This window comes from Heteronotia binoei, chromosome 17, assembly GCF_032191835.1.
Source record: "Heteronotia binoei isolate CCM8104 ecotype False Entrance Well chromosome 17, APGP_CSIRO_Hbin_v1, whole genome shotgun sequence".
In the NCBI taxonomy this organism is placed as follows: Eukaryota; Metazoa; Chordata; class Lepidosauria; order Squamata; family Gekkonidae; genus Heteronotia; species Heteronotia binoei.
Window position 1 is genome coordinate 48,926,851 of NC_083239.1, and position 25,356 is coordinate 48,952,206.

A 25,356-nucleotide genomic window follows, 5' to 3' on the forward strand; every position below is an offset into this window, starting at 1 on the left:
AGTCTTAAATAGTATAGTCGTTGCTGGGCCTTTTTCTCTAGAGCTGAAGTATTTGCCCCCCATGTTAGATCATTATATTGAAGCGTTTCGATTTTGGGGAGGTGGGGTGGGGTGTCTCTGCTCAGCCGGAATACAGGTGCTTAGTTAAATGTGTATGATTGCTTGGAGATCGTGTCAACACTGCAAAAACAATACAGATTTAAGCCACTAGATGAGATAAGCAATGATATGTAAAAAATTTCAAGTGCTGTCAGTTCTCATGCAAATTACTGCACCTTGTGGTGGCTTTTGGAGGAGTCTCTTAAAAAGCAGGAGAACTTTTACAATACAAGTTTGAAACGCCCGTAGAGAAAAGACCGGACCAAAACTAGTCTCGAGAAAAAACACTTTTGCGTCGTCGTCAAAACCCATCTCACTGAAACAAATGTTAATGCCTCGGGAAGCAACGATGTGAAACAGTTATGAGAACATTATGTAATGTAAAAGGTGAGTTTACAATGCGGAGATAGAGAGTCGCAAAGTGCCAGTGTAAAAACACCCAACGGCTAGATGGTCGTCTGACAGTGATGCTGATTTTGTGAACTTAGGCGGATGATGAGAAGGATGGCAGGGGCAGGTAGTTGTGATTTTCCCACATTGTGCAGCGGATTGGACTAGATGACCCTGGAGATCCCTTCCAACTCTAGGATTCTATGAAGTTGGATTTCAATCGGTCAAATGTTTCAGCATCAGTTTCCCACGGCTGAGATTTCGACCTCAGCATCTTCTTAAACCTACTGTACACCTTGATCCTGTGAGCTAAAAAGAAAATGTCTTTACTCCTTCAGATGTCGGGCTTTCCAACACTTCAGCGCCTAAAGATGTGGAGCCAGGGGGCAGATCTGGTTCTGGCAGTGGAAGGAAAGGGAGACACCACCAGAGTTCCCCTCAAGCCCCTTTCCTGGATTGCAGCCTCTGCGGGAAGGTGTTCAGTAGCAGCAGCTCGCTCACCAAACATTACGTGACTCACAGCCAGGAGAGGAAACACGTCTGTAAGATCTGCAGCAAAGCCTTTAAGCGGCAGGACCACCTGTAGGTATCTGCTTGCCGATAAAACTGGTTTAAATGTACAAACGAGTTGACTGGTGCCGTGCCGATCTAGCCTGTTGCTCCCGGCTGCTTAAGCATCACACGCAGATGCACAGAGAGAGAACACTGCTTTAGCGCAGGGGTGGCCAAGCTTCCTTTAGTGCAAGAGCCACATAGAATAAACATCAGATGTTTGAGAGCGACAAGACATGCACATCAGATGTTTGAGAACTGCAAAACGTGAACAGCAGATGTTTGAGAGAAGGAAGGAAAATAGATAATAGATTTTGGAGAGGGAGAGGTGGGAAGAAAGCAATTTTAACTTTAAATGTATTCTCCAAGCCACCAGCTGGCTTGGTTTGAAGAAGTGATTTAAAGAGACAAATGCCTTCTCCAAGCCAGTTGGTGGTGGCTGCAAGAGCCACATCTGTGTGAAAGAGCCACATGTGGCTCCCGAGCCTCAGTTTGGCCACCTCTGTTTTAACAATTTTAGATACAGTGCATCTCCTAATTAAGAGTTGTGTGTGTGGCATCCGAAAAGTGAGAGTGTTACGTTGAACAACGGCATGGACTACAAAGGCTAAGGTGCCGCCAGTTTATTAGACCATATCTGGGGTTTTATGGAAACACTCCTGAAAGTGTTTTAGAGGAAAGGAAAGGGGTTTCTAAACCTGTTTTGCGATGTGTGGGAAGTTTAAGTTCTCAGAAAATGGCGTGAGGGCGTTAACGAAGACAGTAGCCCTTAGCACGGGTGACTGACTTGTGAGTATGCTGTTTGTGCGTTTACCGAGGGACAGCTTATTTCATATAGCGCAGTGGTGCACTGTGGGAAATGTTTTAGACAAGACGTAGTGAGATTTGTCATGGTGTTCTGTTTTATTGTTTTTCTTTGGAGCGTAGGATAGAACTGCCTTCCTTTAATAACCTCTGCTCTTTCTAGTAACTTGCAGTCCAGCTTGCATTTTTGATGATTACGATGACGGTGGCGGTGATGATTATGATTATGCATTGTCACGGTCAGATATTTGACTGGTAGATGGTGTTCTGCAGTTTGGAAATTGCAGGTGTATTTTTGCAGGATTCTTGCTGTTCCAAACAGCACCTTCTTCTGGAGCTGAGCTGGTGTTATTTGCTCAATGCCCAGAATGCCGAGCTGTTTCTTGAGACTTCTGGGCATGCTCCAAGGGCTCCCGTGACAACTGGCATGATGACCACCTTCTCCCAGAGGTGCTCTGACTCCGTTTGTAGGTCTTGTTATTTTGTGATCTTCTCCCGTTCTTTCTATTCTGCTGTCTCCTGGGTTTGAAATGTCAGTGATCCAAACTGTATTTCTCATTTTTCCCCCTGCAATTGTGATATCAAGGGTGGTATGCTCCATATGTTAAGTCCCCAGATCTTTGGCCACAGGGATCTGGGCTTTTTACAAAACCTCAAGGTCCCGTATTCCTAATCATCCTCTTCATGGTAATCAAATAGTTTCCCTTACAAGCAGGGGTGGGATGAGCCTATATTTGGGGGCGGGGGGGACAGGGTTTTGCTTGCACATAGGGAAAAAATGGCACTTTGAGGAGTCTAGAACCCTTCTCCGCGAATGTCTTTGGTATTTTGTATGGAGGAATAGTCCATCATAAGAGTCTCTGCCTGCAGCTAGGCACTAACATCTACATAAGAATTAGACTTTGGTTTCAAATCTGTGTAAATGTCAGCCTTCTTCACTTCTCAAGCTCCTGCCCACAGGCCTGTTGCCCCCTCTCCCTCTCTCTCCTCTCCCCTCCTTTCTCCTCTCCCTTTCTTTCCCCTCTCCTCTCCCCTTCGCTCTCCTCTCTCCTCCCCTCCCTCCCCTCCTCTCTCCTCTCCCCTCCCTCCCCTCTCCCCCTCTCTCCTCTCCCCTCTCCCCTCCTTTCTCCTCTCCCTTTCTTTCCCCTCTCCTCTCCCCTTCGCTCTCCTCTCCTCTCTCCTCCCCTCCCTCCCCTCCTCTCTCCTCTCCCCTCCCTCCCCTCCCCTCTCCCCTCCTCTCCCCTCCTTTCTCCTCTCCCCTTCTTTCCCCTCTCCTCTCCCCTTTTCTCTCCCCTCCTTTCTCCTCTCCCCTTCTTTCCCCTCCTCTCCCCCCCTCCCTCCCCTCTCCCCTCCTCTCTCCTCCCTTCCCTCTCCCCTCCTCTCCCCTCTCTCCTCTCCCATCTTCCCTCCTCTCCTCTACCCTCTCCTCTCCTCTCCAGCAGTGTTTCCCCCCTCCCCCTTCCTTCTTCTTCTAGCTTCTCTTCACCTCATCCTCGAGGATGACTTTCTCTTCTTGTTCTGCTTCCCTAGACCTTGCTTTTCAAATCTTCCTTTCTTTTTGCCTGCCACCTGTCCCCTGCCACTCCGTAGGATCAGAAGCAGCTCAAATCCTTGGGTGACACCTAGGTCTTCTAATCAGCCAGCCCGTCTGTCAGGTAAGCAGCTGAGCAAAACTGGAGGAAACCGTTCTATAATAAATACGATAAAGAGAAGACTTACAACCACGAAAACTTTTCTGAGTGACTATTCTCCAGTGTAACATAATCATGCAAAACGTTACTGGGAGCACAATATATTGTGCCAGGGTATTATAATAAGCAATTGGTAGCCAGTCCATCATAAGAGAAAGTCCATCTTGAGAGTCCAAAATGCCAAGTTTGAAAAAGGCTGAAATATTTTGTTCCATGCAGCAATCTCAAAGTGCAACACGCCCCCTAGGCGAAATTTGCGTGTTTTGATAATAAATCTTCCTCGGGCGACTCTTCTTCTGGAACTGAAGCTCACAATTTTTGGCATGCATGAGTCTAAGCGGGGGTGGAATTCTAGCAGGAGCTCCTTTGCATATTAGGCCACACACCCCTGACGTAGCCAATCCTCCAAGAGCTTACAAGGCTCTTTTTTGTAAGCTCTCGGAGGATTGGCTACATCAGTGTGGTGTGGCCTAATACGCAAAGGAGCTCCTGCTAGAATTCCACCCCTGAGTCTAAACATTCAGAAATGACTTCCACAGTTCTATGTGGTATGCAGGTGAGCCCCTTCCTGCCAGGGATCACCACCACTGCCAAATATTGCCAAAAATTGGTTTATATGCGTTGTTAGTAAGCGAAAATTGTATTATCCAAGATGGGAAGCGATTGTATTAGTTAGCAATAATAACATTTTAAAGATCGGCCCTATTCTTTGTGTTCTGGTTAACTTTTCAAGGTTTTGTTTTTCAACCTCAGGAGCGGCCACATGCTGACACATCAGAAAACAAAGCCATTCCTATGCATAGAGCAAGGCTGCAGTAAGAGTTATTCCGACTACCGGTCGCTGCGCCGGCATTACGAAATGCACCACGGCTTCAGGTTGTTAAAGGACGACGAGGGATGCGAGAACTCGCTGTTGCCGCCGCACGATTCGCACGTCCAGCCCGGACCCGGCAGTTTGAGAACTGCAGAGAGGGTTGCCTTTCACCCTGAACCTCAAGCTCCTAATAATTCCCTTCCGCCCAACAGAGACCTGCTGAGGTGTATCGTGAGTAGCTTAGTCAGCCAGAAACTTCCGGCGACCTCTGCAGGGCCATCCGAATCTAACTCCAAGGGTTCCTTGCAGTCATTCGCCTCCGAATGCGGCCAGATGCCTTGCGCTCTCGCAAGCTGCGCTGCACCTGTTGAACCTGCTGGCGATAAAGCGACAAAGGACCTTCATCCTTGTCCAAAGAACTCTGCTCCTTCCAGCGTGTACACCATAATAAATCCAGGGAACTTACCTGTGCCTAGACCTGCAGAAAATAGTATGAATTTGCCGAACAGGCAGCCTCATCCAGAGCCACAGCGTCCGTTAGAAAACATGGCCCTGGAGTATTGGGCAAACAGCAGTGTTCCTCGCTTTCCGTTATTCAGAGGACAGAAGATTCCTATGACCTCTCAACAGCCAAGCGGCAGTGGCAGCTTCCAGTGGGTCAGAAATGTGCCTCCCACCTGTACCAAAAGCAAAGGAAACAGCGCTTATGTGGCTCAGGTGTCACCTGTTGCAGCTCAGGATGCTTCGCAAGGGCTGGTGGGACCCTCCCAGGCTTCTGAAGCTTTGGCACCAACCTTCGAGCATCCGGATATTTTGTCCTTCGCTCCCACGCTCTTAAAGACACAAGGAGAGATCCCCAGGGAGTCAAAGCTCCGTGGCTTTGAGGAGGCATTTAGGCCGGCAGCAAAGCTTCCGGAAGCCCAGAAGCCCAGCGTGCTGCAGAAGGGCGAGCCCGGACCCCTCTTCAGGCAACTCTTCATGAAACCCCAAGAATCCTCCGTGAATGAGGATCAGCTGCAGGTCCAAGGTCACTTCTTCCAGAGAATCACCGCATCGCAGCACATCTTGTCCCACACCCATCTGGTGACTCCGTCGCAGGCTGCAACCACCGAGCCCGAGCCGGAAGTGGTGGCGGTGGCAAAACCGTTTCAAGCCGCATTTCAACAGCAGATGGATCCACGTCGCCCTCCCTCGGAACCCACGGGAAGCAAAAGATCCCTCTTGTGCATGAAGAGGTCCTTTGCCCAGTTTGAGCAGGGTTTCCCGCCCGGCAACGAGAAAGAAGGGCAGCCCCCGGGCACTCCTCCTCAGTCCTTTCCGTTGCCTTCCGTAAGCACGGATGCCGTTTCTCACGCCAAGCAAGCCAGGACCTTGAAAGGGTGCCCGGGTTTCACAGACTTCACCAGCCCTAACCACCCGCAGTCCGTAGCTTACGAAAACACCCCAGGGAATCATACCTATGGGAAGCCAAGTCAGTCGGAGAACGACTGTCCTCCGTTGAGGAAGAAAGAGAAGAACAAGCCTTGCGCCAAAGGATCAGGCGGCAAAGGCAGTTCTCGCAGCGGTAGGCCCCACCGGAAAGAGAAGCTGAAGTTTGACGTCTCTTCCGTGGCTTCTCCCAGCCAAGTGGCCATGGCTTCTTTCTCTTTGCCCAGCACTTCGTTCGACAGCGGCGGTGGCGCCGGAGCCAAACCGAAGATGACCATTTTCAACAGGATCCAGGCAGGTTCATGCAGTAAAAAAAATTTTCAGACTTGGGAGGGTTCCCTCGAAGCCTCTGTAACTGCTCGTGTGGGCAGTTCTCTCTGTGTCCCACATGGGAGAAAATGGCTGGGGTATGTATTAAAGCAGGGGTGGGCAAACTTTAATAAGCAGTCGCTCGGGGGCCTGGTAGGAGCCCTCTGGGGGCCTGATTCGGCCCTCGGGCCACATGTTCGACACACCTGGTTTTGACTGTCTTTGTGGAATCTCTGATCCAAGAAAGTCTAAATGTGGAATTTATAATGTAGACTCTAGTACATAACCTTTGTCCAGCAATGACATGCAGATTCAAAATAAGGGAGCTAACACAAAACCCATAGTCCTATGGGAGGAAACGGCTGGGGTATGTATTAAATCAGGGGTGGCCAAATTTGCTCAACATTAAAAGCCACACAGAATAAATGTCAGAGGTTTGAGAACTGCAAGACACGGACGTCAGGTGTTCGAGAGCCTCAAGACAGGCAGGCAAATAGGTGGGAGGAAGGAGAGAAGAGGTGAAAAGAAAGCAACTTTAACTTTAAACGCATTTTCCAAGGTGCCTGCTGGCTTGGCTTGGAGGAATGATTTAAAGAGAGAAATGCCTTTTCCAGGTCAGCCGACGGGGTGGTGGGAGCTCCAAGAGCCACACAATAAGTGTGAAAGAGTCACATGTGGCTCCAGAGCTACAGTTTGGCCACCCCTGTATTAAAGTCAGGGCCGGATTAGCAATCAGACCAAGTAGGCACTGGCCTATGCCCCCCCCCCCATTTTAGGGGCCCCGGGCTGACTCCCCCCCCCCAGTTTCCCCCCTGCTTGCAGCCCTCTCAACCTGCACGCATGGCCAGCAACTGACCCGCTCTTTGCCCGACTTGCCTGGTGCGGCTGCTGCTGGCATCGTCGCCAAGTTTGCCTCTCTCTGCCTCTCCCCCGCAGCTTTGTCAGAGGGGCTTTTGAGAAGGGGCCTGCAGGCTGCAGCGGGGGCGGCAGGGTGGGCACTCCCGACTCCGAGATCATTTGCAAGGGGGGCCCTGAGATTTTGACTGCCCAGGGGGTTTAATCCAGCACTGATTAAAGTCAGAGAGCTGTTTGGGCTCAAGGGCTCTTCTGGGAAGGTGAGACTTTTGGCTTGCGCCTGCTGCAATACAGGATGAGGACAGGAAACAAAAAGACTGAAAAGCCATCGTTATTCTTTGCAAACGACATGGGCAATTTCTAGTGTTGCCAGCTCTGGATTGGGGAGCACATGGAGATTTTTTTTCAGGAAGGGGGGGTTGAGGAGAGTAGGGTTTGATGAGAGGAGGGATTTCAGTGGGGTATAATGCCGCAGAGTCCACTATCCAGAGCAGCCATTCTCTCCAGGAGAACTGATCTCTGTTGCCAGTTGGTGTAGCGGTGAAGTGCGCGGACTCTTATCTGGGAGAACCAGATTTGATTCCCCACTCCTCCACTTGCAGGTGCTGGAATGGCCTTGGGTCAGCCATAGCTCTGGCAGCGGTTGTCCTTGAAAGGGCAGACTCTTATCTGGGAGAACCGGGTTTGATTCCGCACTCCTCCACTTGCAGCTGCTGGAATGGCCTTGGGTCAGCCATAGCTCTGGCATCGGTTGTCCTTGAAAGGGCAGACTCTTATCTGGGAGAACCGGGTTTGATTCTGCACTCCTCCACTGGCAGCTGCTGGAATGGCCTTGGGTCAGCCATAGCTCTGACAGAGGTTGTCCTTGAAAGGGCAGACTCTTATCTGGGAGAACTGGGTTTGGTTCCCCACTTCTCCACTTGCAGCTGCTGGAATGGCCTTGGGTCAGCCATAGCTCTGGCAGAGGTGGTTCTTGAAAGGGCAGACTCTTATCTGGGAGAACTGTGTTTGATTCCCCACTTCTCCACTTGCAGCTGCTGGAATGGCCTTGGGTCAGCCATAGTTCTGGCAGAGGTTGTCCTTGAAAGGGCAGACTCTTATCTGGGAGAACCGGGTTTGATTCCCCACTCCTCCACTTGCAGCTGCTGGAATGGCCTTGGGTCAGCCATAGCTCTGGCAGAGGTTGTCCTTGAAAGGGCAGACTCTTATCTGGGAGAACTGTGTTTGATTCCCCACTTCTCCACTTGCAGCTGCTGGAATGGCCTTGGGTCAGCCATAGTTCTGGCAGAGGTTGTCCTTGAAAGGGCAGCTGCTTTGATAGCCCTCTCCAGCCTCACCCACCTCACAGGGTGTCTGTTGTGGGGGAAGAAGATAAAAGAGATTGTGAGCTGCTCTGAGACTCTGATTCAGAGAGAAGGGCGGGATATAAATCCAATATCATCATCATCTTCTTCCTCCTCCTCCCCTGCCCCCCGGAGAACAATTGTACTCCCAGGAGATCCCCTGCCATCATTTGGAGGTTGGGAAACTTAAAAGTTTCCCGAGGAAGTAGTGAATTGTAAGCGTTAATTTGAAGAAAGGCCTTTATCTTAAGCACTGAAACGTATTTAATTTTTCCTTTTTAACCCCAGGGCGGAAATATCTACAGCTTTACTAATGCAACGAGGGAAGAACACTTCCTCCATGGATGGTAAGTGGGGCTTCACAGAGGCTTGCAGGGGCAGCCCGACGCCCCATGGCGCCCTAGGCAGACTTGCTGTCTGGTACCCCCCCCCAGCACCCCCGCCATGTCCCCCTCCCCCCGCTGTGCCTCCTCCTCCCTTCCTTCGGACCCTTCCCCCCCCCCCCCGTGTCATTTTCAACGCTGGAACCGGCTCTAGCGCCGCGTTCCGGCTCTTGAAAGCACCCCCTCCCCGGCCGAGCACTCGAAACACGGCTAAAACCGCGCTGCGGGGCGCACTCACCGGCTCTCAGGAAGAGCGTGCTGAAAGGACGACCCCCGCTGCTACTGACTCCTCTCTCCCATCCAGGAAGTGGGCAGGGGAGGAGTCAGTAGCAGAGGAGGTCGTCCTTTTAGCGCATTCCTCTTTAGAGCCGGTGAGCATGCCCCACCCCCGCGATGCAGTTTTAGCCGCGTTTCGAGTGTTCGGCCACGGGGAGGCTTTAAAGAGCCGGAACGTGGCACTAGAGCCGGTTCTGGTGTTGAAAATGACACCGTGGGGGGGGGGGGTCCAAACTCTGAAGGGAGGGAGGAGGAGGCACGGCTGGGCAGGGGGGTCGCAGAGCCGTGGCAGGGAGGTGCAGAGCCGTGGGGGGGGGGCGAAGGGAATGGAGGGGCAGGCGGTGGCAGCGATGATGGTGGGTGGCAGTAGCTGCGGGGGAGGCAAGCAGGCAAACTAGGTGCTTGCCTGGTGCACCGGAGGGGTGGGGGAGCCCAATTTGTCGCCCCCACCCTCCCGGCGCTCTAGGCAACCACCTAGTTTGCCTAACGGGAGGGCCGGCCCTGGAGGCTTGACAATGCTTAAAACAGATGCAACGAGGATTTCCCCCCTTCCAGTGTTCACGCTATCTCTGGGAGCTAGAGTTGTACAGGGATCTGTCTCCTTAGCGCTGGGTTTCATTTGGTAACTGCCAGGAGCTTGCTAGGGTCATGTTGACGTACTGCAGAAGTGCCTCCCTACCTATAGAACCACATGCTTGGGGGCAGGGGTGGGATTCTAGCAGGAGCTCCTTTGCATATTAGGCCATACCCCTTAATGTAGCCAATTTGCCACAAGCTTACAAGGCTATTTTTGTAAGCTCTTGGAGGACTGGCTACATCAGGGGTGTGTGGCCTAATATGTAAAGGAGCTCCTGCTAGAATTCCACCCCTGCCTGAGGTTAAAGTAGAGGTAAGCGATGTGGAAAAGCTGTACAGAAAACTGCACCACCCTCCTAGACGTCATGACCATTGGCTTTAACATTATAATCACAACAAAAATTATCCTCTGTCACCACCTTGGAAGGGCTTTCTTCACGTTCTCATATAAAAACTAAACACCCATCTGCAGTAACATGCAGTATGCAGAGAGTTTAAGTGGAGGTAGTCACAGAGGGTTAAGTTTATTGGCACATCATGTAATCAGCAGGGCTTTTTTTGTAGCAGGAACTCCTTTGCATATTAGGCTACACCTCCCTGATGTAGGCAATCCTCCAAGAGCTTACAGGGCTCTTCTTACAGGGACTACACTGTAGGCTCTTGGAGGATTGGCTACATCAAGGGGGTGTAAGTTAATATGCAAAGTAGCTCCTGTTATAAAAAAAGCCCTGGTAATCAGTAAACATATTTGCATTGTTAACTGATGTATCGTTTGGAATTCAGAACATATGAAGCTGCCTTATACTGAATCAGACCCTTGGTCCTTCGAAGTCAGTACTGTCTACTCAGACTGGCAGCAGCTCTCCAAGGTCTCAAGCAGAGGTTTTCCCCACCTATTTTCTTGGACCCTTTTTAGTTGGAGATGCTGGGGATTGAACCTGGGACCTTCTGCTTACCAAGCAGACGCTCTACCACTGATCTATAAACCCCACTTCCTAGCTCTCCGGGGTCTCAGGCTGAAGTCTTTCCCATCACCTTCTGCCTGGTCCTTTCAACTGCAGATGCTGCGGATTGAACCTGGGACCGTCTGCTTACCAAACAGATGCTCTACCACTGAGCCACCGTCTCTCCCCTTGAGCCATCATCCCTCCCCTAAGCCACCGTCCCTCCCCTAACATATGGGAGGGGGATTAGTTCTAAATCAGTCTGACAACTAAACTTTTTCATTCTGTTGTAAAGCAATAAGGCAGACATGTACCTAAAAGAGCTGGGTTTGAGTCCAGTCACACCTTAGAGTTCAGCAAGGTTTCTGGGTTATAAATTCATGAGAGTCAAAACTCCCTTTGTCAGATAGCTGACAAAGTGAGCGTCGACTCTCGGAAGCTCATTTTCCGATAAAAGGGATAAAAGAGAAAAAAAATTAGATGTACACGCATATGCATACAAATAGATAAAACATGCTAACATAACTCAAGGCAAAAGACTGTTCTAAAAGGGTCTAAGATCTGTAAGAAAATAAGTCAAAAGTCAATATGTCTAATACAAATTTAAATTACAATACATTACTGCCCCGTGGCGCAGAGTGTTAAAGCTGCAGTACTGTAGTCTGAACTCTACTCACAACCTGAGTTCGATCCCAGTGAAAGCTGGGTTCAGGTAGCCGGCTCAAGGTTGACTCAGCCTTCCATCCTTCCGAGGTCGGCATAATGAGTACCCAGCTTGCTGGGGGGAAAGTATAGCCGACCACCGCATAAAATGTCTGCCGTGAAAACGTAGTGATGCGACGTCACCCCAGAGTCGGAAACGGCTGGTGCTTGCACAGGGGACTACCTTTACCTTTTTTTTTAAACCACGTATAAGAAGAGCAGCCTGCAAAAACTTTGCCGCAGCATCAGTCGAGTTTCCATCTTTGTTGTTTAATAGATACAGCAGTTTATACGAATCGGGAAGCTCGAAGATGCTATCACGAATTAATGATAAAATGCTGCGCCGAATATTAACGTAATAGCAGCATTCTAATAACACATGAGACACAGTTCAATGGACCCACTTGCACGAGGGCGTAGTCCCAAAAATAATCGTTGGACTGTAAGGAGCTCCTGGGCTCGCTAGTCTGCTTCAGACCAACATGGCTATCCTTCGAATGTATCTAAAAATCCTCCTTTAAGCCGTTTCAAAGTGCCCAACCTAATTCTGACCATGTGAAGAACAAAATTCGTGTCCAGTGGCACCTTTGAGACCAACAACCGCTCTTGGCGGCCATGTGTTCAGCTGTCAGGTGGAATGAATAAAAAGAGAGAGAGAGAGTTGCATCTCAGGCTCGCCTCTTTTTATAAATCCAGACACCTTAGGACGGCTACCCTGTGACACGAACCTATCAAATATCTTGCAAGTCTGAGAGAGGCTGTCTGAGGCCGGGTTTGCGAAAGGCTGGTCGAGGAAGATTATGCTAACAGAAGGCTTACGTTTCCCACTTTTCCTGCCTAGTAATGGATTTTTTACCAGTTACTTAGAGAAAAAGATAGGAAGGCAGGCAGGCTGACTGACAATGTGCCAACGCTTCTTTGTAAAAGGAGTTTCAAAAGCAGATTGTGATACAGCATGGGAGGGGGTGGGGTCAGCTCTTCAAAAGGTGGGGAGTGCATTTTTTAAAATATACTGTGCTAGCCAGGGGTCATTTTGTAGGGGAAAAGGTACAGGAGCTCAGTAGCAAATCTCAATGGCATATACCCTGGGATCTGTGTGCAGCAGGGAGAGAACTCCCCACTGCATGCAGACCCTGACTGGAGGTTCAGGAGCTGAGCTCCTGGACATATGAAGCTGCCTTATACTGAATCAGACCTTCTGTCCATCAAAGTCAGTCTTGTCTACTCAGGCTGGCAGTGGCTCTCTAGGGTCTCAAGTTGAGATTTTTCACACCTATTTGCCTGGACCCTTTTTAGTTGGAGATGCCGGGGATTGAACCTGGGACCTTCTGCTTACCAAGCAGATGCTCTCCCACTAAGCCACCATCCCTCTCCTGTGAGCTTCTGCTGAATTCAAGCCCTGGTGCTAGCAAAGCACCTAAGCAGCTCTTTGGATTGCAGCCGTTATCTCTCCTACAGAGTTCCTTATATCTGATTCCCTATTGGGGTTTTCCTCACTAGCCAACACAGTTTGCTGGTAAATGAACCCTAGAGATTTTCTTTCCCTAGAAAGATACATATAAAAGGGTTGTAAAGCAGGACATGTAAATGTCCTTGTAATATGAACTAGGAGCCCCGTGGCGCAGAGTGATAAAGCTGCAGTACTGCAGTCCAAGCTCTCTGCTCACGAACTGAGTTCGATCCCCGGCAGAAGCTGGGTTTTCAGGTAGCCGGCTCGAGGTTGACTCAGCCTTCCATCCTTCCGAGGTCGGTCAAAGGAGTCCCCAGCTTGCTGGGGGGAAAGGGTAGATGAATGGGGAAGGCAATGGCAAACCACCCCGTTAAAAAGTCTGCCGTGAAAATGTCCTGATGCGACGTCACCCCAGAGTCGGAAACGACTGGTGCTTGCACGGGGGACGGCCTTTTTAATATGAACTAAGGCTGAATTGGAAAACTCTGGATATTTAGCTTTGTAGTGTTACATTTTCCCATCCCCCCCCCCCACCTTAAACACTGCTATTTCTGCCTTCAGCAGCAAGTCTGGGGGAGGCCTTGGAGACAGCAGCCAGCAGGAAAACAACTTCGTTTGCAGGACTTGCGGCCAGCTGTTCTATACGGAGCGAGGCCTGAATAGTCACATGTGTTTCTACAGCGAGCAGTGGCAGTCTCCATCGGGGAAGGGGAAAGAGCAGGTAAACCGAATTCTGGTGACTGAATGCTTGCACCCAGTGGTCGTTTTGTAGAAAAATGGGTGACGGAGCTTATTAGCATAACTCATTAGCATACGCCCCCCCCCCCAACCAGTCAAAAGCAACCTGACAAAATAAAGGAGAACCCTGGGCGAGTGAGGTCTGTTTGGGTTGGCTAGAGATCCAGCGAGGCCAGCCCAAGCAGGCCTCGCTCACCTGGGGTTCTCCTTGCCTGCCCGCCCCCCCAGCCAAAACCAGCCACCCGCCACCCAAAATCACATAAGAAGTGAAGAAAGTGTGGTGCGGGCTTCTCCAGGTGTTAATGAGGGCTGCTGGGGGTGTGGCAAAGCCCCTGGTGGCTGGCTGGCTGCCTGCTCTCCTAATCCAGAAGCTGCACCTCCTATTCAATGGACAAGGTAGGTGGGGAGGAGGAGGGGGAACCCTCAGAAAGGTTCAGGAGCTCCTGTGAGCTCCTGCTGAATTCAAGGGCTGCTTGTACCTCTGAATATTATTCATGTAACACTTGAGATTACACGGGCAAGGTGGGTATAGTGGGCGGAGCATCGGACCTTGAGCAGAGAAATCAGGTATCAAATCCCAACGGTACTGGAGAGCCACTGCAGCGCCATGGTTAAGAGTGTCGGGCTGGTTTCTGGGGAGACCTGAGTTCACATTCCTACTCATGCTGTGGGTGACCTTGGGCCGGTCCCGCTCCTTCAGCCTAACCTACCTCACAGGTGTGGTGAGGATGAAACAAGAGGACAGGAGAATCTGTTTTAGGTTCCCCATTTAGGAGAAAGACTGGGGGAGAGGGGTGCAAATGAATAAAATAGTGGCCTCCAATGCTTTTTTTGTAGCAGGAACTCCTTTGCATATTAGGTCACACACCCCTGATGTAGCCTATCCTCTTGGAGCTCACACAGTAGGCCCTGTGCTAAGAGCCCTGTAAACCAGGGGTGTCAAACTCATTTGTTACGAGGACTGGATCTGACGTAAACGAGACCTTGTCGGGCTGGACCGTGTCGGGCCAGATGTGTTCCTATTTAAGAGTAGGTAGCAGAGTGAGAAACTTTATAAAGGCCACAGACAAACACAAAGATTTTAAAAAAACAACACCTTAAAACAAAACATTCTTAAAACGTTAGCACTTGTTGGTCTTAAAGATGCTTTCTTTGTATTTCTCCCATGGGATCCAGGGAGCTGGGCAAAGGAAGCTCTGGCTCTTTCCCTCCCTCCCCAGGGGACCAGGAGAGGGAGGTGCCTCAGCCAATAAGAAGAGAGGCTTGGCTCAATAGTTCCGCTGTGTGATTGAGAGAGCCTGGCAGAGCAAGCTATTCCTCTCTTTCTGCCTCCCCAAGGAAGGAGCCTCAACTAATGGAGAAAAGAGAGGTTTTGCTCTGTAGCTCCTGTGCAGTTGAGCAAGCCTAGCAAAGCAGGCTGTGATGCATAAAGAAGCGAGAGAGAGAGAAGGAAGCAGATGACAGCCAGTTGCTCAGGGGCTTGATAGGAGCCCTGCGGGGGCCTGATTCAGCCCCCAAACTGCATGTTTGACACCCCTGCTTTAGGCTGATCTTGCATTGAGCAAGGAGTTGCAGTAGATGGCCACTGTGACTTTCTATATTTTTGCTGCCTAGGAAGCTGGTGAGCTTCCCCTCACTCAAGTAGCAGCTGGACAAATACTTGCTCGGGATGCTTTCGGCTAACCCTGCATTGAGCATGAGTAGGACTAGATGGCCTGTATGATTCTGAGATTGCTGGAACTTCTTTCTCTCTCTCTCTCTCTTTCCTTTCGCTTAAGGCGTTTGAGGCAGAACACCTGCAGGCTCAGAAACTGCCCTTCGAGCTAGCAGGGGAAGGAGATACTCCTGAAACCAAAAAACCTTTGGATGACGTGGCTGCCGCAGGCCCTCTCATCATGCCTGTCTCAGTACCTGTCACAGCAGCCAGCCAGCAGCAAGAGAGCAAAGTGAGTTGTGGTTTTTGGTGTGGTTCTTCAGATATTAATCATTCGGGAGCTTATTAGCGCTCCGTCAGGACTTCGCAGGTCTCTGAGTGGCTTGCCCTGTGCAGAATGCCAGAAAGGGATCTCCAGCAGCCCAAATCTAGATTTAAATTTTAGGGACTTTGAGCTTAACCATAACCAGGAATACCATTTCCTTATGACTCATCCGTTGCGTACCTTTTCCTAGTTGGAGGCTGTCATATGGATAGATGCATTTTTTTTCCCTTTTACCTTAATTGAAACCTTCAAAAGCTGGCCAAAATTATTAGATATATATTAGATGTATAAAAGAAGAGTGTTTAGACTTCCTTCGGGAAGTGTGCTTTTTTTTTTTTTAATTTGAGTCCCGTAGCACCTTAAAGATCTATAGACTTTTCCAGGGTATAAGTTTTTCTGAGTCAAAGCTCACTTCATTCTTATTTGCATGTGATGACTATGATGTTGGATTTATATCCCGCCCTACACTCTGAATCTCAGAGTCTCAGAGTGGTCACAATTTCCTTTACCTTCCCCCCCATAACAAACACTTTGTGAGCAGTGTTCCCTCTAAGCTGAGTTAGTGTGAGCTAGCTCACAGATTTTTAGCCCCCAACTCACACATTTTTGTCTTTGCTCAGGAAAAAATAATCCCAAAGCACAATAATTTATGCTGTAGCACACATCTTTAATGCCAGTGGCTCACAAAGTAGAATTTTTGCTCACAAGACTCTGCAGCTTGGAGGGAACATTGCCTGTGAGATAGGTGGGGTTGAGAGAGCTCTCCCAGCAGCTGCCCTTTGAAGGACAACTCTTGCAAGAGCTATGGCTGACCCAAGGCCATTGCAGCAACTGCAAGTGGAGGAGTGGGGAATCAAACCCGGTTCTCCCAGATAAGAGTCTGCCCTTTCAAGGACAACCTCTGCCAGAGCTACGGCTGACCCAAGGCCATTCCAGCAGCTGCAAGTGGAGGAGTGGGGAATCAAACCCGGTTCTCCCAGATAAGAGTCTGCCCTTTCAAGGACAACCTCTACCAGAGCTATGGCTGACCCAAGGCCTTTCCAGCAGCTGCCAAGTGGAGGAGTGGGGAATCAAACCCGGTTCTCCCAGATAAGAGTCTGCCCTTTCAAGGACAACCTCTACCAGAGCTATGGCTGACCCAAGGCCTTTCCAGCAGCTGCCAAGTGGAGGAGTGGGGAATCAAACCCGGTTCTCCCAGATAAGAGACCGCACACTTAACCACTACTCCCAACTGGCTCTCCATCAGTCCTTATATCCTGGTTAGAAGGTGAGTGAAATGTTACAAAGAGCAGCCAGTTGGAGTCTGGTCGCAAGAGACCATAGGGCAAAATATAATCAGCTTGATTTGAGCAAGAATATATTAGGAAATGCAGAAAATTAGTGGCTTAATGCCCCTAATAGCAGGGGTATGGTACTTGCCTTCCCTTTTCTATGTAGATGTTATCACTTCTTTCCTTTGCTTGTTTTTCCCTTGTGGTGTATGTTTTTTTTAAAGAAATAAAATTATTTTTTTACAGGAAATGCAGAAAATTAGCATCTGCAGTAATCCTGCATCTCTGTTCAGCCCTTTAGGACCCATGATATTAAACTCGTTAATGGATTGTGGTTAGGTTGTAACCTCCCTTTGAAGCTTTATGGAAGAACTGTGACTCTTAAAGTCAGTATTGAAATGCCTTGGAAGATTAAAATGTTATCCCACTGGTTTATGAGTATTACGGTTTATAATACGGGAGTTATGCCTGCTTATTGTTCTGGGTAGGTATTGGCCTGCTTGTCCGATGTAGAGGGTAGAAAGACATCCACACACCTATTGCCCTCTCACCACACCCCCTCCAGCTTAGAAATAGCAGCTCTCCAGCAGCCCTGGCCTCACTCAATGCGCAGCAGCCAAGAAGGTCAGAGCGCCTGCTCCGACTGCAACGCCACTGAGGATGTTCTCCGTAGCCGAGAACGAAACGTCTGGAAGAAAAAATTTCTCCAATAGAACACGGCACTTGAGCCCGAAAGATTCTACAAACCCTAATGATGTTATCAGCCGTGAAAACCTGAAATCTTTGATAGAATGACATTGTTTGGAGGAGAGGTTTATTGTTGCAGTTCAGGATACTATCATAAATATTCACGAGGCTACTACAGTACATATTTTTAATTGCTTTAACAGCTATTGCATGTTGCTATTAATAATAATTCTTATTTTATGCAGCGCTTCTCCAGTGTTTAAGGGGTTTGATATATACTATCTTGCCATTCTTGTAACAGCTGTACATGGTAGGTCAGTATTGTTATCAAGGCTGAAAGAGAACGGATCACCTAAGGCCATCTTGGCAGGAATGAGTTGCAAACTAAGTGCATCTCAATTTGTAGCTACTCTCTTGGCCCTTTGTATTGTGGGGATTACAGTTACAGAGAGGGAGCTGTAACTTAAAGGGATGTTTGACCACAGCCTCCCTGAACTACAATTCCCAGGATTCTTTGGAGCAAGTCACAACAGTTAAAGAGGCATTGAACTGATAAAAGGTTTATAGTGGAGATATACGCTTGACTCTGTGTGTGTGTGTTGTACATCTTGAGTTAGTGCACACAGGATCAGTGTTCCCCCTAAGCTGCAGAGTCTTGTGAGCAAGAATTCTACTTTGTGAGCTACTGGCATTAAAGTTGTGAGCTACTGGCATTAAAGCTGTGAGCTACTGCATAAATTATTGTGCTCTGAGGTCAGTTTTCCAGAGCTAAGAAAAAAATGTGTGAGCTGGAGGCTAAAAATCTGTGAGCTTGCTCACACTAACTCAGCTTAGAGGGAACACTGCACAGGATAATATACCGGGCATAGAGCAGGGGTCCCTGGTGGAGGGGACAAACAACCGTTGAGGTCCCTTCCAGCTCTGTGTTTCTACCAAGGGGGTTCTCATAGAATGGGTAAGGTAGCCACTTCAGTACACTGGATTCAAGAAACGAGATTCAAGTGCAGCATGCATAAGAATCCAGCGCTATATAGTTTACACTCACAAACTGGAGAGCCAGTTTGGTGTAGTGGTTAAGTGTACGGACTCTTATCTGGGAGAACCGGGTTTGATTCCCCCATTCCTTCACTTGCAGCTGCTGGAATGGCCTTGGGTCAGCCATAGCTCTGGCAGAGGTTGTCCTTGAAAGGGCAGACTTTTATCTGGGAGAACCGGGTTTGATTCCCCCACTCCTTCACTTGCAGCTGCTGGAATGGCCTTGGGTCAGCCATAGCTCTGGCAGAGGTTGTCCTTGAAAGGGCAGACTCTCATCTGGGAGAACCGGGTTTGATTCCCCACTCCTCCCCTTGCAGCTGCTGGAATGGCCTTGGGTAAGCCATAACTCTGGCAGAGGTTGTCCTTGAAAGGGCAGCTGCTGGAAGAGCCCTCTCCAGCCCCACCCACCTTACAGGGTGTCTGTTGTGGGGAGGAAGGGAAAGGAGATTCTGAGCTGCTCTGAGACTCTTCGGAGTGGAGGGCGGGAGATAAATTCAATATCTTCTCTTTTTTTTGCCACCAGGTAGTGATTGAAAATCTCACAGACTTGCACCTGTCTTTTCAGGTTGACGAGAAGGAAAGTCGGAAGGATAACAGTCCTCAGGAAGGCGTGCCACAAAAGAAAAGGAAGAGGCGGACTTGTCCAAAGTCACTGTTCATTCCCCTTCCGGCCCCGGCCTGCAGTGAGATCCAGCCCGGCACGGGAGGATGCTACCAGAGCAACCTTCGCTCGCCCGTCTTCCTGATGGACCACCTCCTTCAAGGCTTGGTCCAGTGCTCTCCCTACACGCCTCCCCCCATGCTCAGCCCCATCCGCGAAGGGTCAGGGCTTTATTTCAACACGCTGTGCTCTTCCTCTGCAAACGCCAGTTCCTCCAAGATGTACACCTCTGTGTTAGGTAATGAAAACAGCTCTCTTTAATAATGAACAAATAACCCTGGCTGCTTATCACTCAAAATTGGCACAGGGCTTTTACAGATATGGAGGCGAAGCCATTTAGTCTTGCTCGTAAAAAAAATCAGCATGGAGGCAGGTTGTGCTTTCCTGACCGGTCAAACACTTTGGGTTTCAAATCTGATTTTAATTTTAATTGCACATTTTGTGGACTGGATCACACTCGGGTCCAGCGATTGTTGCCGGGGTCGTTATTCCTGTTTGCCGTCTCTGCTAGAGGGGAGCCGCTCTGAGCCCACTTTGGTGGGGTAGGGCGGGATATAAATCAAATAAAATGAAATGAAAATGAGACTTGGCCCTCTCCCAGATGGCGTCCATCCCTGCACCTCACTTCTCTTTCCAGTGATTCTGAAATGAGGCCAGAACAGACTATTCCGAGTAGGAATCTCTTGAGCTGTTGTTTCGATTTGTTCCTTGTAAGAAGAGGAGACCGTTGGGAGGGGGAGCAAGCGGCACAAGTGTTGCTTCTTCCACTTTTTTAAGATTATCCAGAGGGATTAAAAGTTACTGCTGCCTCAGAGTTTAGGATAGCAGCAAGCAAGTTGCCGACAGAAAGGGGATTGGAAATACATTTCTGGTGGTTGCGGTTTGATGGCTTTAGGCCGCCGTTATATGCTCTATTATTTTACTGTTTTAGCTGTGTAAGATGTTTTAAATTCAAAATTTATGTTAGATTTTATGTGTTGTGAGCCGCCCTGAGCCACTTCGGTGGGAAGGGCGGGATATAAATTGAAATAAACTTGAAACTAGGGAAACACACACACCCGTCTCTGCTTTGCTGATGAGTTTCACCTAGGTCAGGGGTGTCAAACATGCGGCTCAGGGGCCAAATCAGGCCCCTGGAAGGGTCTTACCAGGCCCCGCAAGCAACTGCCTGTTGTCCGCTTCCTCTCTCTTGCTTCCTTCTGCATCTCAGCTTGTTCTGCCAGGCTTGCTCAGTTGCACAGAAGCTACAGAGCAAAGCCTCTCTTTTCTCCATTGGCTGCGGGTCCTCTCTTGGGGAGGGAGAGATAGCTTGCTTTGTCAGGCCTCTCAGTTGCACAGCAAAGCTACTGAGCCAAGCCTCTCTTCCTTCTGTTGGCTGAGGCTCCCTCCCTCTTGTTCCCCTGGGGAAGGAAGGAAAGAGCGAGAGCTTCCTTTGCCCAGTTCCCTGGATCCCATTGGAGAAATACAAAGAAAACACATATATTGAACCCATCTCCCATTGTCATTGACAGACACTCTCACATTTTGACGTACTACTGTTTTGTTGCTTTCGCATGTTCGTGCTACTCAGATCAAAGGTTTGCTCAATTCGTTAATTTTACTATTCTGTCATTGTACCATTTTACATTCTAAACCACTGCCTACCAGATAATTTCACTTCACTGTCATTGGTTCTTAAATCTGTACCATGTTGCATTCTGGGCCACTGCCTACCAGCTCTGTGTGGCTCTGCTCAGCTCTGTATGGCTTTGCTCACTGGGCCGGATTCCTCGTCTGATGAAGCGTGCTTAAGAGCGCACGAAAGCTGACGTTCTAAATAAAAATTGGTTGGTCTTACAGGTGCTGCTTGACGCCTGCTTTGTTCATCCTTTAAGACCAGCAGGGTAATTTTTTTAAAAAATATTTAATTGTGTTTGTCTGTGTCCTTTATAAAGTTTGTATCTCTGCTACCTAATCTTAAATAGGAACACGCCCGGCCTGGCCCGGCCCAACAAGGTCTCATTTATGTCAGATCCGGCCCTCATAGCAAACAAGTTTGATGCCCCTGACCTCGGTCAAAGGAAGTTCCAAAATGTGAGCTCATGATACTGAGGCTTCAAAGGGGAGTGAGCAACAGGCAGCCCAAAGGAAGAGCCGGGGAAACATTCTACACTTTTCATTGCATTTTGCATATTTTATTGTTGTTTGTGTTCAATTTCAGATGGCATGGACGGAGCTCTTTTGTTCTCTCTTGTGAAAGACACCACCAAGATCAGTGTTGAACCGTAAGTGAGTGTGAGGTTTTTGCTCCGAGTATCACTCAAGGGATCTTGCTTCTCAGGATGAATGGAGAAGAAGCTTGCGTTGAGATAAATCAGCAAAGCAAACGCTTACGGCAAGAAAGCCTTTCCTTGCCGAAACTGAAGTAAAATAAAACTTAACACACACACACACAACCTAATAGCCCCAGCCTTAATTTCATCAGAAATGTGTATCAAATTCAGGACTATTTCCTGCATTGCTTAGCTTTAGGCGTGACTCTTCCATTCCCTAGTGCTGCCTGTGCTTTCTGTAGTGTTTTTCTGCGTTTCATCCACACCAGCGGTTCTCAGCCGGTTTAGAGCATGATCCACATCTAAACTTCCTCTAAATTCTATGCCCGCTTGCAAAGTCGCTTCATGCTGCCTTCCCCAGAATATCGGGCAGAAGAATTTCCCATCCGTCAACAACAAGCACGTGTGTGTTTTGCGCTTCATTCGCAAGCAACAGGATATGTTTTTACAGCCATTTTACAGATTATGGTGAGGCAAACCCAAGAGGGCCTTCAGGCCTCACGGAGCTGTCTCCTTCCATCTTACCCTGTTCCCTGTCATCGTGTTGCCTACATGCGTGGGAGTTGATCCCCACAAGAACCGCGGATGTATCTGTTGTTTTTCAGTCGCACAGTTGAGTCCGACTCTTTGCGACCCCATGGACCAAGTCACGCCAGGCCCTCCTGTCTTACAGCATCCTCCGAAGTCTGCTCAGATTCGTGTTAGTTACAACAGTAACACTGTCCAGCCATCTCATCTTTTGCCGTCCCCTTCTTCTTTTGCCTTCTGTCTTTTTTAGCATCAGGATCTTCTCCAGAGTGTGCTCCCTTCTCATTTGTATCTGTATGCTTCACTAATTCAGGGAATGCATAAAATGCATAGGAAGTATAAAGCAGAAACGAAGGAAGAAGCGCTGCCAGTCTGCCTATCTGGTGTTGCTGAGCAAAGCCCCTGTGTCATTTGTCTGGTCTCAAGGTGTATTTGAAGGGCAGTGATTCAGCAGCCTTGCACAGTTGCGAGGCAGGTAAAGGTCAGGTTAAGTGCCTGGAAGGGACATCTCCTGGGAACTTGGGTCTGTCATTTCGAATTCCATAACAGAAAAAAGGCAGGATATAAATGTAATAAGTGCTTAATTGTCCTTCTTTCCTTTATAATATAATCTTGGGGGCTTAATGTGCTCCGAAAGGGAGCTGTGGAAAGGCAAAATGGGGTGGCTGTGAGATCAATTCCACCCCTCCCCCATATAAAAAAAAAGGTAGTCCCCCTGTGCAAGCACCATTCGTTTCCGATTTTGGGGTGACGCTGCTTTCACAACGTTTTCACGGCAGACTTTTTACGGAGTGGTTTGCCATTGCCTTCCTCAGTCATCTACGCTTTACCCCCAACAAGCTGGGGACTCATTTGACCGACCTTGGAAGGCTGAGTCAACCTGGAGCCGGCTACCTGAACCAGCTTCCGCTGGGATCGAGCTCAGGTTGTGAGCAGAGGGCTCCGACTGCAGTACTGCAGCTTTACCACTCTGCGCCACGGGGCAGATATACATCCACGTTAAAAGAAAATTTTAAGGCAAGGAGTAGGGGGCACAGGTGTAGCAGCATAAAAACCTGTTCTTTGGATACTCTTTTTTTTTTTTAAATCCTTTTCCTCCCATTGCTGGTGGTAGAAAGTGCCATTCAGTTGCAGCCGACTTGTGGCGGCCTGTAGAGTTTTCAAGGCAAGAGAAACACAGAGGTGCTTTACCTGTCTCTGCATAGCAACCTTGGACTTGGTCATGTCCCTTCCAAGTACTGACCGGGGCTGACCCTGCTTAGCTTCTGAAATCTGATGAGGTCAAGCTGCCTTGGGCCATCCAGATCAGGGCAAGATCCACTTAAGCCCACCTTCCCCTCCCCCCACCCAGTTACGTGACAAAAACACAATCGTGTTTCTGGCTAGATGGATCAAAGCAAGAGTCCAGTAGCACCTTTAAGGCCAGCAAAGTTTTATTCCGAATGTGAGCTTTTGTGTGCAGGCACACTTCATCAGATAGTGCAATGGGGTCATAATAATAATATGAACATATGAAGCTGCCTTATACTGAATCAGACACTTGGTCCATCAAAGTCAGTATTGTCTTCTCAGACTGGCAGCGGCTCTCCAGGGTCTCAAGCTGAGGTTTTTCACACCTATTTGCCTGGACCCTTTTAGTTGGAGATGCCAGGGATTGAACCTTGGACCTTCTGCTTCCCAAGCAGATGCTCTACCACTGAGCCACCGTCCCTCCCTGCCAAAGCAGGCTCAGGGAGGCTCACAACATATAAGAATTACAAATTACAATCTAAAAACATTCTCTCAATATGATATATATACAATTTGCTAATTAAAACCGTTATTATTAGGGTTTGTAGAATCTTTCGGGCTCAAGTGCCATGTTCTACTGGAGAAAGTTTTCCTTCCAGACGTTTCGTTCTCGGCTGCGGAGAACATCCTCAGCGGCATTGCAGCCGAGAACGAAACGTCTGGAAGAAAAACTTTCTCCAGTAGAACACGGCACTTGAGCCCGAAAGATTCTACAAACCCTAATGATGTTACCAGCCGTGAAAACCTGAAATCTTTGATAAAACCGTTATAATTAAAGCCATCAAAATTACAATTAAAACTAACATTTACAGCGCGGTATTTTAGGTGTTCTCCTCAGTAGTTTATGATGGCCGGATATAGTTGACTACAGCCACATTAAGCGAAGGCCATTTGGAAAAGGGTAGTCTTGCAGGCCCTATGGAATTGATCAAGACTCCGCAGAGCCCACACTTCATCCGGTAGTTGGTTCCACCATTGTGGAGCTGCGATCGGAAAGGCCCTTTCTCGCATACTCTTCAGTTTGGCCCTCCTTTGGGTACAGTGAGCAGAATTACATATAGCTAGTGGGCAGTGATTAAGCATACAAAATACTACCAAATCAGAATCTGTGTTCTCAGTTTAACCCAGCTTTGAGGAAGAAGACTGCAGATTTATACCCCGCCCTTCTCTCTGAATCAGAGACTCAGAGCGGCTCACAATCTCCTATATCTTCTCCCCCCGCAACAGACACCCTGTGAGGTGGGTGGGGCTGAGAGGGCTCTCACACAGCTGCCCTTTCAAAGACAACTCCTGCGAGAGGTACGGCTAACCCAAGGCCATTCCAGCAGCTGCAAGTGGAGGAGTGGGGAATCAAATAAGAGTCTCCCAGATAATCCGTGCACTTAACCCGTACACCAAACTGGCTCTCTCACAGAGTGATGAACAGACTCTGCATTTATTCCCTGTGACCCTCTCACCATCGCTCTTCCGCTCTGACATGTTTATTGACTTTGCTGCTGTCCAACAGAACTAAATGGCATCTAAACCAAACCGGTTGTCCTTTCAGTTTAATTATTCTATTTTGGCAAGCTATCCCTAAACGCTTGATCCTTTTTAAACGAGAACGCAGCCTTGTGTTGACGGAGTAGTACATCTACTGGTTAATCTGTCCCCCAGCTCTTGTGATGTGTTTGATGAAAGCACTTCTGAAACAAGGTGCATAAAGAAAAAATTCCTTCTTGGAGGCCATAGGATGGTTCACTGGTTACAAGGTGTAGTCAAATTAGAGAGAGTCAAGGGCGGACTTTGTAAATATACAAATATACTTTGTAAATATACTCCCGCGGAGAAGAGGCGTGCGAGAACACCATAAGGCTACTGGGAAATCGGTCACAGAGTATGCCAAGCCCTAGATGGCCAAGGACCGACCTACCTGAGGGACCGTCTCTCCCCATATGAGCCCCAGAGAGCACTGAGGTCAGTGGGGAAAAGCAGACTGAATATCCCTGGGCCAAAAGAAGTTAAACTTCAAAGCACCCGCACTCGGGCCTTTTCCGTTGCGGCCCCGCAACTCTGGAACCAGCTCCCAGAGGAGGTGCGGGCCCTGCGGAACTTAGACCAGTTCCGCGGGGCCTGCAAGACCGCCCTCTTCAAACAGGCGTTCACCAATAACTGAATTTAATGTTTACCGCCAGATTAATAACGTTTACCACCAGGGTTAATTTAGGAATGTTTTAATTAATTATTGACTATTGACTGG

General features: G+C 48.8%; 1 protein-coding gene across 1 annotated transcript in view; it reads left to right on the plus strand.

Moving 5' to 3' along the window:
- ZNF541 (zinc finger protein 541) overlaps nt 1–25,356 on the plus strand; it is a 54,913-nt gene that overhangs the window by 13,409 nt on the left and 16,148 nt on the right. Inside the window, exons 3-9 of the mRNA XM_060257756.1 lie at nt 828–1,071; nt 4,290–6,072; nt 8,574–8,632; nt 13,178–13,337; nt 15,157–15,300; nt 18,892–19,225; nt 21,188–21,251. Of these exons, the coding sequence (XP_060113739.1) occupies nt 828–1,071; nt 4,290–6,072; nt 8,574–8,632; nt 13,178–13,337; nt 15,157–15,300; nt 18,892–19,225; nt 21,188–21,251 (2,788 nt within the window). The remainder of the gene's footprint in view (nt 1–827; nt 1,072–4,289; nt 6,073–8,573; nt 8,633–13,177; nt 13,338–15,156; nt 15,301–18,891; nt 19,226–21,187; nt 21,252–25,356) is intronic.